The following is a 16,500-nucleotide window of genomic DNA, read 5'->3' on the forward strand; positions in this document are numbered from 1 at the left end:
GACCCCTACAGGCTCAACCCAAGACTGAAGGCCCAGTGAGCTGGGTGCTGCATAGACATTGACCCACCAAGAAGAGCCTAGGCCCAGATCCTCAAAGATATTTAGGCTCTTTGCTTCCATAGACTTCAAGGATCCAGGCCCTGCCATCTAAATACAAGGCAGATGAGGGGAAACTGAGGCACGGAGGGGGGATGTGACTTGCCAAAGGTCAGCAGTGGAGCCAGGATTAGAACCCAGGGCTCTTGAGTCCCTGGGAGGAGGGTCTACCCTCTAGGCAATGCTACCCCAGCTGGCCAGGATGCCCGCAGAAGTCCTGAAAGTGGCGTGTTGTTGTGGAGGAAGATACGGGCCTGGGCAGAGTGTCCCTCCCTGCTCTGTGGGCTCATGGCTGGTGAAGCCGGGCGAGGGGGAGGATGATGCTGGATCTGCGCCCTCAAGGCAGTGGGGCAGGCGGTGATGTTCTGTCCCTTTGCTGGGTCAGCGGCTTCTGCTTTCCAAGAGTCGTCCCTTCCCCAGCAGCCGCTAGGTTAATAGGATCCTCAGCGTGAGCCTGGGAGCTCACCCCACGCGATGCTGATTTCCCGAAGGCTGCTGAGCTGGTGCATTAGCTCCTGGTTCATGGCCATGTGCCTCTCCCCCGCCCCCCTTGCAGAAAGGGCGCAGCTCTGTGCAGGGAGCAGAGCAGGGAAGTGGCCCCATGGCTTGGGGCCAATGCTGTTAACCTCCTGGTATGCGGGTAGCAGGAGCTGCTCCAGCTCTGGGAATGGCCACGCACGGGCCAGGACCCTCAATAACCTACAGCTGCTGGCCTGGTCTGCCCAGACGGTCACCAGCCAGAGCCTGGATATTTGGCGCTGGGGTGGGCCCTACGCTCCAGCTGCCCTTTCACAGGGACAGGAGGGGCTGTGGGGTGTGTCCAAGCCCTCCAGCGAGGGGAGGATGGAGACACCCTGGGGGCCCCCTTTCCTGGGCCTGTCCCCATTTATTAGTTGCTTAACTTGCTGCTGCTATTCCACCTCTCCTGGCAGCCCCCCCCACATCTCTGGTGCCCCCTCACTGCAGGGTAAGAGCTGCCCCCTTCAGGGTTCGGCTCCCCCCCCCCCCGTCTCCTGCCTCAGTTCCGTGCAGTTAATTTCCCCCCTCCCCTTTGAATTATTAATCAGCCCAAGCACTTAAGAAAAATCGATGGGCAGAGGGCGTGGAAGGAGGAGAGCCAGGCGGTGCTGGCCTTAGCGTCCCTGCCCCCCGCAGTGCTTTGCCCAGAAACAAATAGCTGCTTTCCCTCTGCTTTGCCTATGTCAAGCGTGAGGCCAGCGCTCACCGGCCAGGGTTGCCCAAAGGTGGTTGAGATGCAAACTTAGGCAAATACAACCCCTGGGTCCGGGTGCGCCGGGTGACGGGCTCGTGCCAGCAGCTGCCCCGGGGTTTCTTCAACAGCCGCCTGCAGAGGACAGCAGTGAATTCAGGTGAGTCCCGGCCTGACTTTGGGGTGGCTGACGACCTAGATCAGCGTCCTTAGGGACCACTCCTGCCTTGGGCTGGGTGAGGGAGAGGAGCTGACTGAGCTGGCCCCAGATCTGTGGGGCTCATGGCAGAGGGTTATAGCTGGGGCTCAGAGAAGTAACTTGAAGTCCCCCACCCCAATTCCTGTTGGGCTCCTGGTGCATAATGCCACCATGTGGCTGTTTAATGAGAGAACTGGCTAGGGCCCTTGGCAGCGACTTGGGCAGGGAAGGAGCAGAGGAAATTATTGAATCAAGGTGGATCTAAACGGGGTGGTGGGAAGAGATCCCAGCTGAGGCAGGATCCGAGAGCGTCCATCACTTGCTCCCTAGGCAGGAGGAACTGGTGCCAACCAAGTGTTGGATCGGGGAATGTCTTGCCAGGTTCCTCAGTACTGGGTTAGCTGATGCCACAGGGGGAGCGGAAATCTGGCCCTGGCGTTTCCCCCCAGGGGCTCAGCAGATGCATGCCCTGCAGCTAAAGTGGGGGCCTGAGATCAGGCAATGGTAGGAAAGAGCTGGCCATGTCTGTGAACGGCGGGGAACAAAACAGTGTGAACGGCCTCTGCCAACGCAGCCAGCCCAGCCCCGAAACCAGCACATTCCTGGCTAATCAAACCCAGCTGATGGCGTCTCACCGAGCCGACACTCTCCTAGCGCTGCGGCTGGGCCAGCTGCCTGGGTCAGGTTACACCATCTGGCTTCAATGACTGAAAACTGGGGGAGACATGGGGGGGGTAGGGGAACGGTTACGGTTTGGGCTGCTGCGAGCCAGGCCCCTCTAACCCGTTCTCCTCCAGAGCCTGCAGTCAGGGCGTGTCCCTCCCTGCAGTGCAACGGGCAGAGTGGATAGAGCAGGGCCCAGGCCCCGTCTGTGCCCAGGCCAGCGTGCTGGGTAGCTGGCCCCACCCCAGTGCCAGGCAGGCAGGGAGCACCCAGTGGGCAGGAGAGATCCCTGCAGTGTTCGTAAGTATCCGCAGGGTGCCCTTGGATCTGAGCCCTGGCTGCGTCGGTGAAGCCACTGACCCCGGTGAAGCCAGAGGCTCCCAGCCCAGCCAGGGCGATGGAGCCGCCCCAGGATCTAGGGCATGGAGAATGGATCCAGAGCTTAGAAAACCTGCTCTCTGCTGGGCTCCATCCCCGGCGGTGCAGGGAGGGCGGGAGAGGCTGCTGTGCAGTGTGACTGCGCAGCTCGGCCTGACTCCGTTTGGGGTGGCACAAGAACCAGCTGGGTGGGGCCCACATGCCCTAACAGCTTCCATCTGCTGGAGGAGTGGGGGGACCAGGCCTGGGAAGGAGTATTCCTCCTTAAAGGGGCCATGGAGCCTCCCAAACCCCTGGCTGGGGTGACTGAGGGAGAGGCGGCAGAGCTCTGGCTCCAAGGGAAAGCCCCAAATACCAGACACCAGCCTTTAGCATCACAGAGGTGAGCCCCTGAGATGTTGGGCGGGGCAGATCCCCAGTGCTGCGAGACACGTGAGTGGGGGCAGGCTGGGGGGGAAGCTTCTCCCTGGGCGTTGGCTGCTGATTCACCCTGCACGCATCACCCCGGAGGAATATCCACCTCTTCTGGGGCCCAGGCAGCCCCTGCATCCAGGATCCGGGCTGGCCCTTGGGGTGTGTGTGGGGGAGGGTGTCTCATCTGGATGGTGCACCCAGTTGAGCTGCTTGGGTTCCATCTTATGCCATTTGGGGGATCCCCTATCTCTCATCCCCTCGCTTCACCCCTTTATTTCCCCCCCACACACACACACCTCAAAGCATGCAGCTTCTGGGCAAAGCTTCTACAGAAGCTTTTTACACCCCTGTCTGGCCCAGCTGGGACGTGTGCGGCTGCTCTCAAGCAGGCATGGGGCTGGGCTGCTCCTCCGGGCTGGCCTTGGCTCTGGGTTGACTGTCTCCTCTTGCCCAGCAGCTCCCCGGCAAGTCCCCGGTGCAGGGCACGATGGCTCTGAGCAGCGCTTTCAAGGCAGTTAACAACATGCCCGGCATCATCGTCTGGAGGGTCGAGGTGAGCGGGGACTGGGATCCCCTTGGAGATCCCAAGCTAAGCCAGGTCTCACCTGGTAACGAGGGCTTGGCTGGGAGACCTCCTGGGTGCAGAAGAAAGGGGACTGGGCAATGGGCTAGCGAGTGCTTCCAGTGGGCCACTTGTCTTTTCCCACGGCCCTTTCATGGGAGCTGAGCTGGGCTGGGGTGTGGTGCCCTGGCCTCATTCCAGCTCTAAACCTTTATGCTGTGTGTCCGTAAAGTCCCCAGTGTCCAGGCAGGCCTCTTCACTTCCTGTCCCAAACAATGGCGTAACATTGCTGGCACAACTGCCCCGTGCTGCCCCATGGGTGGCTGCCTCTGGTGCTCCATGTGGGGTACTTCTATAAACAGCTGCCATGCCCCTCTCCAGAGGTGGCTGCATTCCAGTGGGGGATGTGGGGTACTTCCATAAACAGCTGCCAAGCCCCTCCCCAGAGGTGGCTGCATTCCAGTGGGGGATGTGGGGTACTTCCATAAACAGCTGCCAAGCCCCTCCCCAGAGGTGGCTGCATTCCAGTGGTGGATGTGGGGTACTCTCATAAACACCTGCCACGCCCCTCCCCAGAGGTGGCTGCATTCCAGTGATGGACGTGCAGGACTTCCATAAATGGCTGGGGGGCGGCGACGCTCTGGGAGGGGGGGGCTGTTGTGTGCCCCATGGCTGATGCCAGGACAAGAGGGGGCTGCTCTGGTCTCAATGCACTTCTGCTTCCCCCCAGAAAATGGACCTGGTGCAGGTGCCGCCAAAATCCCATGGCAGTTTCTATGAGGGCGATTGCTACGTCGTCCTCTCGGTGAGTGCTCCCCAGGGCTGCAGCAATCCCTGCGGGGGGGGGAGGGTCATTAACCCCCCCCAGGCAGCCGAACGGCTGGGACTCGCTCTGGGCACTGGCAGTAGAATCGTGGCGCTGGGAGTGAAGCATCCTGTTGTCACGTCCCAGGGCCCCTCACTCTGCTTTAACCCTGATGTGTGTGGGACACACAAGCAGCTCAGGGAGGCTGATCTCTTCCATTTCCTCCCTCCACCCCCTCCCCTCCGCCTTGGAAGAGCTACAGAGAAGGGGTGTGTGTGCGGCGGGGGTGGGGGGGGAAGCACCGATGAAAGGCAAAAGCAACAGCAGTAGGTTTAAGCCTGACAAAAGGAAATGCTCTGTGCGATGTCCTGTTAGCCTGTGGGACTCCTTGCCACATGATTTGGAGGCAATCGTTCTGGTTAGGATTAGTGGCGGGAGTGAGGATACAGCAAGGAGGGCTTGTCTGTTTCAGCTTCCGGGCAGGCCCTGACAAACTGATCCCTGGTTGTAGCGGGGCTGGGTGTCAGGAAGAAATTCCCTCCCTCCCCCATGCAGCGGAGTGGGAGGGCATCTGCCGGCTGGGGTCTGGGAGCACCTGGTCTGATCGGTGGGGAAGACGCAGGGTCACTTCTCAGGCTCTGTGCCTGCTGCAGACCCGGCGCTCGGGCAGCGTCCTGGCCTACGACATCCATTACTGGGTCGGAAAGAGCTCCTCACGGGATGAGCAGGGCTGCGCTGCCATCTACACCACCCAGCTGGACGACTACCTGGGCGGGAGCCCCGTGCAGCACCGGGAGGTGCAAGGCCACGAGTCGGAGCTCTTCAAAGGCTACTTCAAGCAGGGCATCATGTGAGTAGGAAACCGAGGGGCCCTGGTCCCGGTGGGCCTGGCCCACCGACCCTCCCGCTTGGAGTGAGATCCTGTCCCTCCATGGGGCTCCGGCTGCCCACTGCACTCAGACACCTGGGGCGTGTGTGGCCTGCAGGCCGTCCCCACCCACCCAGCCCCCACGCGGGGACGTCCGGGGTGTGTGTGGTCTACAGGCCGTCCCCACCCACCCAGCCCCCACGCGGGGACGTCCGGGGTGTGTGTGGCCTGCAGGCCGTCTGCACCCACCCACCCAGTCCTCACACGGGGACATCTGGGGCATGTGTGGTCTCCAGGCCATCTCCACCTACCCACGCCCCACACAGGGGCGTCAGCCTGGAAGCACTGCAAGGAGCTGTGGCTGCAGCACCTTTTGGGGCTGGGGGTGACAGGGCTGTGCTTGCCGGGGTGAGGTCCTGGCGCCCTCCGTGTGTGTCTCCCCTTCCTCCCTGCTGGGTTGGCCCGGGCCCCCTTCCCCACTGTGGGTGCTCACCCTTCCCCCGCCCCTCTCCCCCAGCTACAAGAAGGGCGGCGTGGCCTCGGGGATGACACACGTGGAGACCAACGTCTACGACGTCCGGCGCCTGCTGCACGTCAAGGGGAGACGGAACGTCACGGCCACCGAGGTGAGCCTGGGCTCCAGCACCTGAGCCGGCCAGCGTGGCCTCCACCTCCCGACCCTGGCCTGGGCCACCGCCTGCCCTATCCCTTCTCCCCTGCATCCCCAGCCCCGATTCCCTGGGGCCAGCGTAGCCAGCGCTCTCCCCGCCCCATGCCCCCGCTGCCTTCCCACCCTGGTGCTGGCGCAGCCCCTGCCTCCCGATTCCCCCAGCATGGTGGCTGTCCCACTGCCCACGTCAGTGCCACTAGGGCCACTGCCCCTCGGTCCTCCTGCTTCCCCTGGTGCCAGCCCCCTCACGGCCTCCTCTCCGTTCCCCCGCCCCCCGGGCGCAGGTGGAGATGAGCTGGGACAGTTTTAACCTGGGGGACGTGTTCCTGCTGGACCTGGGGAAGGTCATTATTCAGTGGAACGGCCCCGAGAGCAACACCAGGGAGCGGCTGAAGGTAGGAACCTCGCTGGACCTGCCCTGCCCCACCCCACCCGGGGTTCCGATTACTCCTTCCGCTGTAGGGAAGAGAAGTTTGGAGCATTCTCCTCCCCCTGGATCTGGATCGGAACCAGCCCCCTAGAGGGGAAAGGCCCTGTATCCCACGCCCTGGCCCTATTGGGCTGGATCAGAACCAGCGCCCTGGAGGGGAAAGGCCCTGTATCTCATGCCCTGGCCCTATTGGGCTGGATCGGAACCAGCCCCCTAGAGGGGACAGCCCTGTATCCCACTCCTGGCCCTATTGGGCTGGATCAGAACCAGCGCCCTGGAGGGGAAAGGCCCTGTATCCCACGCCCTGGCCCTACTGGGCTGGATGGGAACCAGCGCCCTGGAGGGGAAAGGCCCTGTATCCCACGCCCTGGCCCTACTGGGCTGGATGGGAACCAGCGCCCTGGAGGGGAAGGCCCTGTAACCCACTCCCTGGCCCTACTGGGCTGGATCAGAACCAGCGCCTTGGAGGGGAAAGGTCCTGTATCCCACGCCCTGGCCCACTGGGCTGGATCAGAACAGCATCCTGGAGGGGAAGGCCCTGTATCCCACGCCCTGGCCCTACTGGGCTGGATCAGAACAGCGTCCTGGAGGGGAAGGCCCTGTATCCCACGCCCTGGCCCTACTGGGCTGGATCAGAACCAGCACCCTGGAGGGGAAGGCCCTGTATCCCACGCCCTGGCCCTACTGGGCTGGATCGGAACCAGCGTCCTGGAGGGGAAGGCCCTGTATCCCACGCCCTGGCCCTACTGGGCTGGATCAGAACAGCGTCCTGGAGGGGAAGGCCCTGTGTCCCATGCCCTGGCTCTACTGGTCTGGATCGGAACCAGCGTCCTGGAGGGGAAGGCCCTGTATCCCACGCCCTGGCCCTACTGGGCTGGATCAGAACAGCGTCCTGGAGGGGAAGGCCCTGTATCCCACGCCCTGGCCCTACTGGGCTGGATCAGAACAGCATCCTGGAGGGGAAGGCCCTGTATCCCACGCCCTGGCCCTACTGGGCTGGATCGGAACCAGCGTCCTGGAGGGGAAGGCCCTGTATCCCACGCCCTGGCCCTACTGGGCTGGATCAGAACAGCGTCCTGGAGGGGAAGGCCCTGTATCCCATGCCCTGGCCCTACTGGGCTGGATCAGAACAGCGTCCTGGAGGGGAAGGCCCTGTATCCCATGCCCTGGCCCTACTGGGCTGGATCAGAACCAGCGTCCTGGAGGGGAAGGCCCTGTATCCCACACCCTGGCCCTACTGGGCTGGATCAGAACCAGCGTCCTGGAGGGGAAGGCCCTGTATCCCACGCCCTGGCCCTACTGGTCTGGATCGGAACCAGCGTCCTGGAGGGGAAGGCCCTGTAACCCACGCCCTGGCCCTACTGGTCTGGATCAGAACCAGCGTCCTGGAGGGGAAGGCCCTGTATCCCACGCCCTGGCCCTACTGGGCTGGATCGGAACCAGCGTCCTGGAGGGGAAGGCCCTGTATCCCACGCCCTGGCCCTACTGGTCTGGATCGGAACCAGCGTCCTGGAGGGGAAGGCCCTGTATCCCACGCCCTGGCCCTACTGGGCTGGATTGGAACCAGCCCTCTGGAGGCGGGTGCACTCTGTATGACATCCTGGAAGGGCATTTGGCAAGCGCTGGTTCCTCTTTCCACAGACCAGGTGAATGTGCGGGGTGCCGGTCTGTGTTTGTAATCAATCTGTGATCTGCCCTTCGCCTGGCCCCACAGGCTCTTGGGGCGGGGGCGATCTGGTGCCTTTGCCCAGCGCACTGCGGGGAGCCGATAATTATTCTCTTTGGGGGTCTCGTCTAGGCCATGCTCCTGGCCAAAGACATCCGTGACCGGGAGCGCGGGGGGCGGGCGGAGATCAGGGTGGTGGACGGCGACCAGGAAGGAGCCAGCCCAGAGCTGACAGCGGTGCTGCAGAGCGTGCTCGGGGACAGGCCGCGGACGATCAAACCCAGCACCCCAGACGAGGTGATGGACCAGCAGCAGAAGGCCACCGTCCTGCTCTACCGGTAAGCGGGGAGGAGGGTGCACTGCAAAGCAATAGGTAGTGGCAGGAGGGCACATCAGACAGGGGCTTCCCCATCTCGCTAGCTCCAGGGCGTCTGCCTGGCCTCACTCCCCATCCCTCGCTAATTCGCATCTCCCACGCAGGCTTCGATTGATCCAAGCACAATGGAGCCGGCTGGGTTTTGTTCCTCGGGGATCTTCCTCCAGGGACGCCCCCCCACGCTCCCAGCGCGGCTGGCGAATTCACAAACCAAGCAGGTCTCCTGGTGGCTCCTGGATTTGCTACAGCATCATTGGGATGGGCCCTGACGGCCCCAAGCCCGAGACCCATAGAAAGGGGAGTGGGTGGAAACTGTCCCAGAGCCCAGGGAACATTCCCATCAGATTTCCCTGGTGTCTGCTCCCCTCCTGGGCCCAGAACCCCCCACATCCCCGGCTCCCAGGGGAATAAACCCACCACCCCTCTCCTTTCTCTAGCGTCTCAGACTCTGGAGGGAAAATGCAGGTGCTGGAAGAGGCCGTGAGGCCGCTGGTGCAGGAGCTGTTGAACCATGATGTGAGTGAAAGACGGGGGCTCCTGCCATTTAAAACCCACCCCTGTGCCCTGGGGCTCTGCTCCTGTCGCTCCACTTCACCCAGAGCCCCACCTCTGCCTGCCCAGCTCTGCCCTGGGTCCCCAGCCATCTGGAGTCCTCTTTGCAGGATGGGGCTAGCGCCCAGACTGGGGGAACAGATTATCCCACATCTGCTGGCGTCTCGCGCCTTCCTTTGCCATGTCTGGCGCTGGCCAAGACAGGAGACGGGGCTGGACGGACGTTGAGGCTGATCCACTCTGGCAACTCCTACAGCCCCTTCCATCCGGGGCTGGACGGAGCGCTGGGGTGTGGTCCGGGAAGCCCCCCGAACCAGCGTGTGGTGCCTGATTGGGTCCCTTGCGCCCCATTTTATGCCCCAACCCCCTTTCACGCCTCACAGGGCAAGGCAGGGGAGCATAGCATGGGGCCTCATCAGCAGCCCCAGGGAGTGGTTTAACCTTTTCCTCCCCAGGACTGCTACATCCTGGATCACGCCGGGACCAAGATCTACGTCTGGAAGGGGAAGGGGGCTACCAAGGCAGAGAGGCAAACCGCCATGGCCAAAGCTCTGGTAGGACCCAGGTTGGGGTGGGGGGGTCTCGCTAACCGTGATGCACGTGTGGAGAGGGGGAGGAGCCGATACAGACTGGGGACGAGTTGGGGGCCCGCAGTTAAAGCAGGATTCCTGACTCCCTGCCGCCAGAGGGTAGGGGCCCCTGGCCAGGCAGCCGGGTCGCACCACTGACAGGGCTCCTTGCCGCTTTCCGCCCCTGGCCCGGCAGGAGTTCATCAACATGAAGGGCTACCCCTGCGGCACCAACGTGGAGACGGTGAACGACGGAGCCGAATCCGCCATGTTCAAGCAGCTGTTTCAGACGTGGACCATCCGGGACCAGACGGTGGGGCTGGGCAAAGCCTACAGCACTGGCAAAATAGGTGAGGAACAGCCTCCTCGCTCCTGGATCCCGCGCCGTGCACGGCTGCCTTCCCCCCCAGCCTGCAGGGCGCAGCTGCAGGGAGACGAGGGGCACACGGCTGCTCGGGCTGTTTCCTAAACTAGCCCCCTACCTCCCCATGCCGAGGTCTTCCCCAGGGTGTCGGGATACAGTGTATAGGGTCCACACTGACTACTGCGGCCCTGACGCCCACATCTGCTGCCTCCCTCCCTCCTGCTAGGCTGCCGACCAAACCCTGATGCTCTTTCTTTGCAGCCAAAGTCAGCCAGGAGAAGTTTGATGCCACGCTATTGCACGCCCGGCCTGAGCTGGCGGCCCAGGAGCGGATGGTGGATAACGGGGAAGGGAAGGTGGAGGTAGGAGCTGTGAGCCGCCCTCGGGGCACTGAAGCCGAATGCTCTGCCCTTTCCCTGGCAAGGCAGGTGTCTCTTTAGCCCCTGGGACTGCTGGCACACTGCCCCCTGCCCCGCTGGGACCAGGAGTACCCGGGCCCCTCCATTCACTGGGGTGCAGCCTGGGGCCCTGGCAGCCATCGCAGTGCCCAAGCTGGCAAGCCACAGGGGAGTCCAGCGCCTGCGAGAGGCTTGGGAATCCTTAGTCATCGGGCCTGGCTGCACACGGAAGATGCCTGAGTGGCTTGCGGAGTCTCTAGGCTGGGCCATCCAGCCCTGGTCAGTACTGATCAAGACCTTCTGAATGATCCCAAGCAGGGGTGTGCCCAGGAATTAAAACTTTGACCGCTTCCCCTCCCCGCCTGTGGCTGGAGGAGCTGGCTCTCCCCACGACCGGAGGATCCGATTCTCCCTGCTGCAGCCCCAGGGTCGAAGGGGCTATCCTCTCCGACCCTTGCTGGGCTGGAGGAGTTCGCTCTCTGTGCCCTGGCCTGGGAGGAGATCTGTGCCCCCTGATTGGGGAGGGCCCATGCCCCTGCCTGCTCCCCCCTTGCGCATGCTCCTGCCCCAAAGAGGGTCCCGCATCTGCCCGATTTCCCACGGCCCCCTTCCCAGCTTTGAGCAGGGAACGGGTGGGGTGCAGCCTCCCCATTGGACTGACGCTGTCAGCAGAACATGAGCTAAAGCTCCCTATGCTATGGCACAACAGCGAGAGTCTGGGGGGGGGGGTGGAAACCTGCTTTTAACGGCCTCATTATGAAGACTGCCCTCGTCACGGGGTCAGCGTGGACCGACCAGCCGCCAGAAGAGCCCAGCGCTAGGATTCACGCGCTACTGTCGCTTCCGTTCACTCTAGGTCTGGAGGATCGAGAATCTGGAGCTGGCACCGGTGGAATCCCAGTGGCACGGCTTCTTCTACGGCGGAGACTGTTACCTGGTGCTTTACACCTACGGCGTGAACCACCAGTCCCGCTACATCCTGTACATCTGGCAGGTAGGCGGAACCCGGCGCCCTGTCTCCGCTTCCCGGCGCGCCACGCTGGGGCATAACCTTGGCTGCGGGAGCAGAGACTTCTCCGGGCCGTCAGTCTGAGCTGGCTCCTCTGTGCATGCGCAGGGTCGGCACGCCACACCGGACGAGCTGGCCGCCTCCGCGTACCAGGCAGTGGAAGTGGACCGGCAGTTGGACGGGGAGCCGGTGCAGGTGCGCGTGAGCATGGGAAAGGAGCCGCGACACTTTCTGGCCATCTTCAAAGGGAAGCTGGTCATCTTCGAGGTACGGCCGTGCTGGTGGGAGCAGGGTGAAAAGGAGGCTGGGGGCAGGAGACGCTGGGCTGGATTTTCCAGTCACCGGGGCAGCTGCTGTTTCAATTAGAGGCTGCTACCAAGATCAAGGCCCCTTTGCTCCAGGGACTGCACGAACACAGAGCTGGAGGCAGCCCCTACCCTGAAAAGCACCATCTACAATGGACAAGGGGTGGGAGGGGAAACTGAGGCACGAAGCAGGGGGAAGGGACTTGCCCGTGGTCACGCAGTAGATCAGTGGCAGAGCTGGGAAGGGAACCCAGGTGTGTTCCACACTGCCTCAGTGACAGGGCGCAGACTCTTCCTCCCTCATCCACCTTGTTGCTGGAGTGAGGGAGAAGCTGACCGGCCTGGAGCCATAACTCTCCTGTTCAGGGGCTGGATTGTTTCACTAATCAGTGTTTCTCCATTCCCAGCTGTTGTATCCTCCCTCCAAACCCTCTGCAGCATGAGGTTCCCCCGTTAGCTCTCTCCTTCCCCAGCACAAACCCTACCCGTGCCTGCCCTAAACCAACTGGGAGCACTAGGCCCTGCTCTCGCTCCTGGGGCACGGTTGGGGCTCGTTCTCAGGCACCAGGGCTCGGCCCCCCCACCCCCACTTTCTCTCTAGGGTGGGACATCCAGGAAAAGCAGCAACGAACCAGAACCGCCCGTGAGGCTCTTCCAGATCCACGGAACCGACCAGTCCAACACCAAAGCCGTGGAAGTCCCGGCGTTCGCCTCGTCGCTCAACTCCAATGACGTCTTCCTGCTTCGGACCCAGACCGAGCACTATCTGTGGTACGGCAAGGTAAGGGGTGGCCTGGCGCCGGCCGGGCAGCCAGCGGGAAGCGAACCCCCCGCGAGTGTTCCTCTCCTGTCGCTGTGTGCCAGCTTCTCTCCTTGCCCGCCAGGGCTCCAGCGGGGACGAGCGGGAAATGGCGAAGCAGCTGGCTGCAACCATCTGTGACAGCACCCAGGAAACCGTGGCCGAGGGGCAGGAGCCAGCAGCGTTCTGGGAAGTGCTGGGAGGCAAAGTCCCTTACGCCAGTGATAAAAGGTAGCAGAGCACAGAGAGGGTTGCGCTGATGGTCTCAGCCAGGGAGGGTTGCTGAAGGAGCTGTGTGTTGCAGGCTCCAGCAGGAGGTCCCAGATCACCCGCCCCGGCTCTTTGAATGCTCCAACAAGACCGGACGCTTCGTGGTGACGGAAGTGACCGACTTCGGTCAGGATGACCTGAGCGAAAGCGACGTCATGCTGCTCGACACGTGGGACCAGGTGCGCTGGGAGAGCAAAAGCCACCGTCTTCCATTTGCCCAGCCCCAAACAGGAGCTCCTGTTGGCCAGGAAAATCCCTGGGACTTGGGTTTTCCAGAGGGCTTTTTAATTAAAGACACATCAGCTGTCCCAATGTGAGAGTTGCCCAGAAGTGGGATAGTGGAGGGGTTGGCTACAGGTCGGGGGCAGTGGGGGGGGTCCTGGTAGAAATGTCTGAAGAACTTGGAGCTGGACTAGCAGGGGGGCTGCGGGTCAGGATTGAGGGGCACTGGTAGAGTTGGGGGGAACCCAGGACTGGACAATGCATAAATCCCAGCTGAGGTTCTCTGGCCTGTTAGGCAGGAGGTCAACCAGGTTATTACAACCGGCCCTTCTGGCCTTAAGCTCCAGCTCCAGTCCTGTTCCTGGCTAATTTGCATTCCACTGACCAGAGAGACTTTTCCCCTTGCAGGTCTTCTTGTGGCTCGGGACGGACGCTAACGCCACGGAGAAGGAGGCAGCGCTGGCCACTGCTCAGGAATATCTCCGCACCCACCCCAGTGGGAGGGACACTGACACGCCTATCTTGGTGGTCAAGCAGGGCTTTGAGCCCCCTAACTTCACTGGGTGGTTCGTAGCCTGGGACCCACACAAATGGAGCGTGAGTATAAACAAGGTGGAAGGCTGGTGGGAGAGTGGGGCGGGAGGCTCCAGCCGGGAGACGGGGCAGGGTTTCTCACGCTCATCTGCTGCTCTGGATTAGAGTGCACAGTCTAGGGGCACCTGCCTCTGCTTTCTGCTAACACAGGGCCTGGCCTTGAGCAGATGGGGAAAGGAAACTGAGCCTGAGACTAGCAGGGCCCAGTGAGGGCTTTTTGGTTGCTGATAAGGAGCCAACGGGGGAGATTGTTGAGGGCACCCAGGGCAGTCAGCTGCCCAGTATCCACTGCCTTTCCCCAGAGGCTGGAGGCCTGGCTGATCTCCACACTCAAGTCTCCAGTTTCTTCTCTCCTCTCGCTGGGGTGGGAACAATGGAGAATGTAAACAGGGGAGGAGAAAGTCACAACACAAGGAATAAGGCTGGGCCAGAGGACAAGTCACTCACTTCCAGCAGCTTAGATCACTTGGTCAACTGAGTGTGAACAAACATGCATTTGAATAGGGCTAAATGTAACTATCTAGGAACAAGGAAGGGAGGCCATCCCTCCGGTGTGGGGGACTCTAGCCTGGGGAGCATGACGGCCAAGCAGCTGATCATGACCTCCCAGTGTGATGCGGTGGCCAAAAGAGTTAATGTGATCCTGGGCTGCATCACCTGGTGAATCTTGAGTAGGAGGAGAGAAGTTATTTTGGCTCCGTATCTGGCACTGGTGCGACTGCTGCTGGAATCCTGTGTCCTGTTCTGGTGCCCACAATTCAAGAAGGATGTTGATAAATTGGAGACAGGGCAGAGAAGAACCACGCGAATGATTAAAGGATTAGAAACCTGCCTTATGGTGATAGACTCACAGAGCTCAATCTATTTATCATTGTCTGTAATTACCTACGTGGGGAACAAATATTTCACCACGGGTTCTTCACTCTAGCAGAGAAAGGTAGAACACGATCCACTGGCTGGAAGTTGAAGCTAGACGTGTTCAGACAGGAAATAAGGCGTAAGCTTTTAATAGTGAGAGTCATTAACCAGTGGAACCATTTCCCCAGGGTCATGGTGGATTCTCCTTCATTGACGGTTTTTAAATCAAGCTTGGCCATTTTTCTGAATGATCTGCTCTAGGAATTATTTTGGGGCACTTCTCCGGCCTGTTACAGGTCAGACTAGATGATCACAATGGTGCCTTCTGGCTTTGGAGACTTGCTGACAAGGGATTCACTCAAGCTGCTCTCTCCTCCTCTAGTTGCATGCCCAGGTTGACCACAGGAGTTCCCAGTTCTGGTACAGTAACAACTGGACAGTCCTGTACCCACTTGGGCACCTCCCCGTGAACAGGGCAAGACTCCTCCCACCCTGTTGTTGCTATACAACATGGCTATATGGCTAATGGGTGAGCTGTGGGGTTCTCAGCTTTCTGTGTTCTTCCAGGAAGGGAAGACTTACGAGCAGCTGAAGGAGGAGCTGGGAGATGCTTCTGCCGTTGTCAGGATCACAGCCGTGAGTTGTGTTTGTGCTGTAGGGGGGAGGGAGGCGGCCGGAACTGGGAGGGATTCAGCTCAGGTGGCCAAAGATAGGGATGACTTCCAGGAAGCAAAATGAGCCCACATCACCCCCTGCTGCAGAACACGGGGTGGGATATGTCCCCTCCTGCCAGGTTAGGTGTCTAGTCCTCTGGGGAGTCACACAGAGAATCTGCACACTGCTACTCCCCTACCTGGTCTCTCCTTGCCCCACTGTGCCCATACTTACAACTTATAGCGAGGTTGTGGGCAAACTGTCCTACGTGCCCTGACCACATCCACTGGGTCTTTCCTGCCTTTTTCATGCAAGACCTTGGGCTGGGCAGCCACCCGCCAGGCTAAAGCGCTGAGCACCTGCTGCTCCCAGTAATCTCCTCAAAACTGCTACAAATCAGCCCCTAAGTGCCTAGACAAACTGCTGTGCTCAGGCAGAGAGCTGAAGCGACAACCCACTACATTTACCTAGCACCTTCCAGCTAGAGAGAGCCCAAGGCACACTGCAAATGGCACACGTAGGAATGCCTTCCCCTGCCAGAGAAATGCAGCCACCTCTGGCGTAGAACACAACAGCGGTTTAACAGTGCAGAGCAAAACGAGCCCATTTCTGGGCACAGATGACGTGGGATCTTGTAGCTACGTAAAACTGTAAGGGGACCCGCAGGGCGGCTGAATGCAATTAAAGGGATGCCAGCAAAAACAGCTGGACCCCGGGGCTCTTTCATGCAGCCACTTAACTGAGTTAGGACCAAAGTCTCAGGGGAGAGGGGCATGCCTCTCCTGAGCTAGCGAACTTGACGTGCTCTGCGGTGTTTCTCCTTCCACCCATGCTGCGTAGGATCTGAACGGGACGGCTCTCTCCCCCAGCCCTGGGGCCCAGAGTGCTGGCGCGGCTCAGATCTACCCTCTAGAAGTGCTAACCAACCAGAAGGAGGAACTGCCTGGAGACGTAGATCCTGCCAAGAAAGAGGTGAGCTTTGGGGACCAGGCACTTGGGCTCAGATCCTGCAGGGATTTAGCCCCCCGACACCCACTGATTTCAACAGGCATCTAAACCCCTTTTGGGAAGCCAGGCCTGGCTCGCTGATGTGGAAGGGTTTTGAAAACCTTCCTTCCCGCCAGCAGCCCCCTAAAGGAGCTGAGGGTTTACTGGAGAGGCCTAGAGGGGAAGAGCAAGTACCCACGGCACTAGCTCTTGCTAGCTCAGCTTTCTGCTGCCAGAGGCCGAGTCCCCACCCAGCACCCCCTCAGCTCTATGGAAACGCAGCCTGGCCTCCTTTCCTACCTAGCTACACCCCCTTCCCACGGCCACTGCACCCCACCCCACCCCTGCTAACCTGCCCAGCCTTTTCTCTGCCAGAATCACCTCTCCGAAAGTGACTTTGTGGCTGTGTTTGGAATCAGGAGGGAGGAATTTGCTGCTCTTCCCAGCTGGAAGCAGATCAACTTGAAGAAGGAAAAAGGGCTCTTCTAAGGAAGAGAGCAGTGCGCCCAGCCAACCGGTGGAGAACATCCAGAGCCCCACATCATAGGGGTGGGCTCTGGCTCACCGGGGCTATGCCACACC

The 16,500-nt window shown here is 61.0% G+C and overlaps 1 protein-coding gene across 1 annotated transcript; it reads left to right on the top strand.

Annotated features, from left to right (window-relative positions):
- The first annotated feature begins 36 nt into the window (after positions 1 to 36).
- AVIL (advillin) lies at positions 37 to 16,499 on the top strand. Its single transcript, XM_030554588.1, has 19 exons — positions 37 to 3,513; positions 4,253 to 4,327; positions 4,981 to 5,177; positions 5,713 to 5,821; positions 6,150 to 6,260; positions 8,094 to 8,299; positions 8,775 to 8,853; positions 9,345 to 9,443; positions 9,655 to 9,808; positions 10,084 to 10,184; positions 11,077 to 11,214; positions 11,338 to 11,496; positions 12,136 to 12,315; positions 12,419 to 12,564; positions 12,638 to 12,782; positions 13,234 to 13,422; positions 14,845 to 14,913; positions 15,772 to 15,903; positions 16,294 to 16,499. Exons 1-19 carry the CDS (start codon positions 3,448 to 3,450, stop codon positions 16,405 to 16,407), a joined length of 2,469 nt encoding a protein of 822 aa, XP_030410448.1. The 5' UTR covers positions 37 to 3,447; the 3' UTR covers positions 16,408 to 16,499.
- Position 16,500: the final 1 nt, after the last annotated feature.

The sequence above is a fragment of the Gopherus evgoodei genome, chromosome 3 (genome assembly GCF_007399415.2).
Source record: "Gopherus evgoodei ecotype Sinaloan lineage chromosome 3, rGopEvg1_v1.p, whole genome shotgun sequence".
Taxonomy (NCBI): Eukaryota; Metazoa; Chordata; order Testudines; family Testudinidae; genus Gopherus; species Gopherus evgoodei.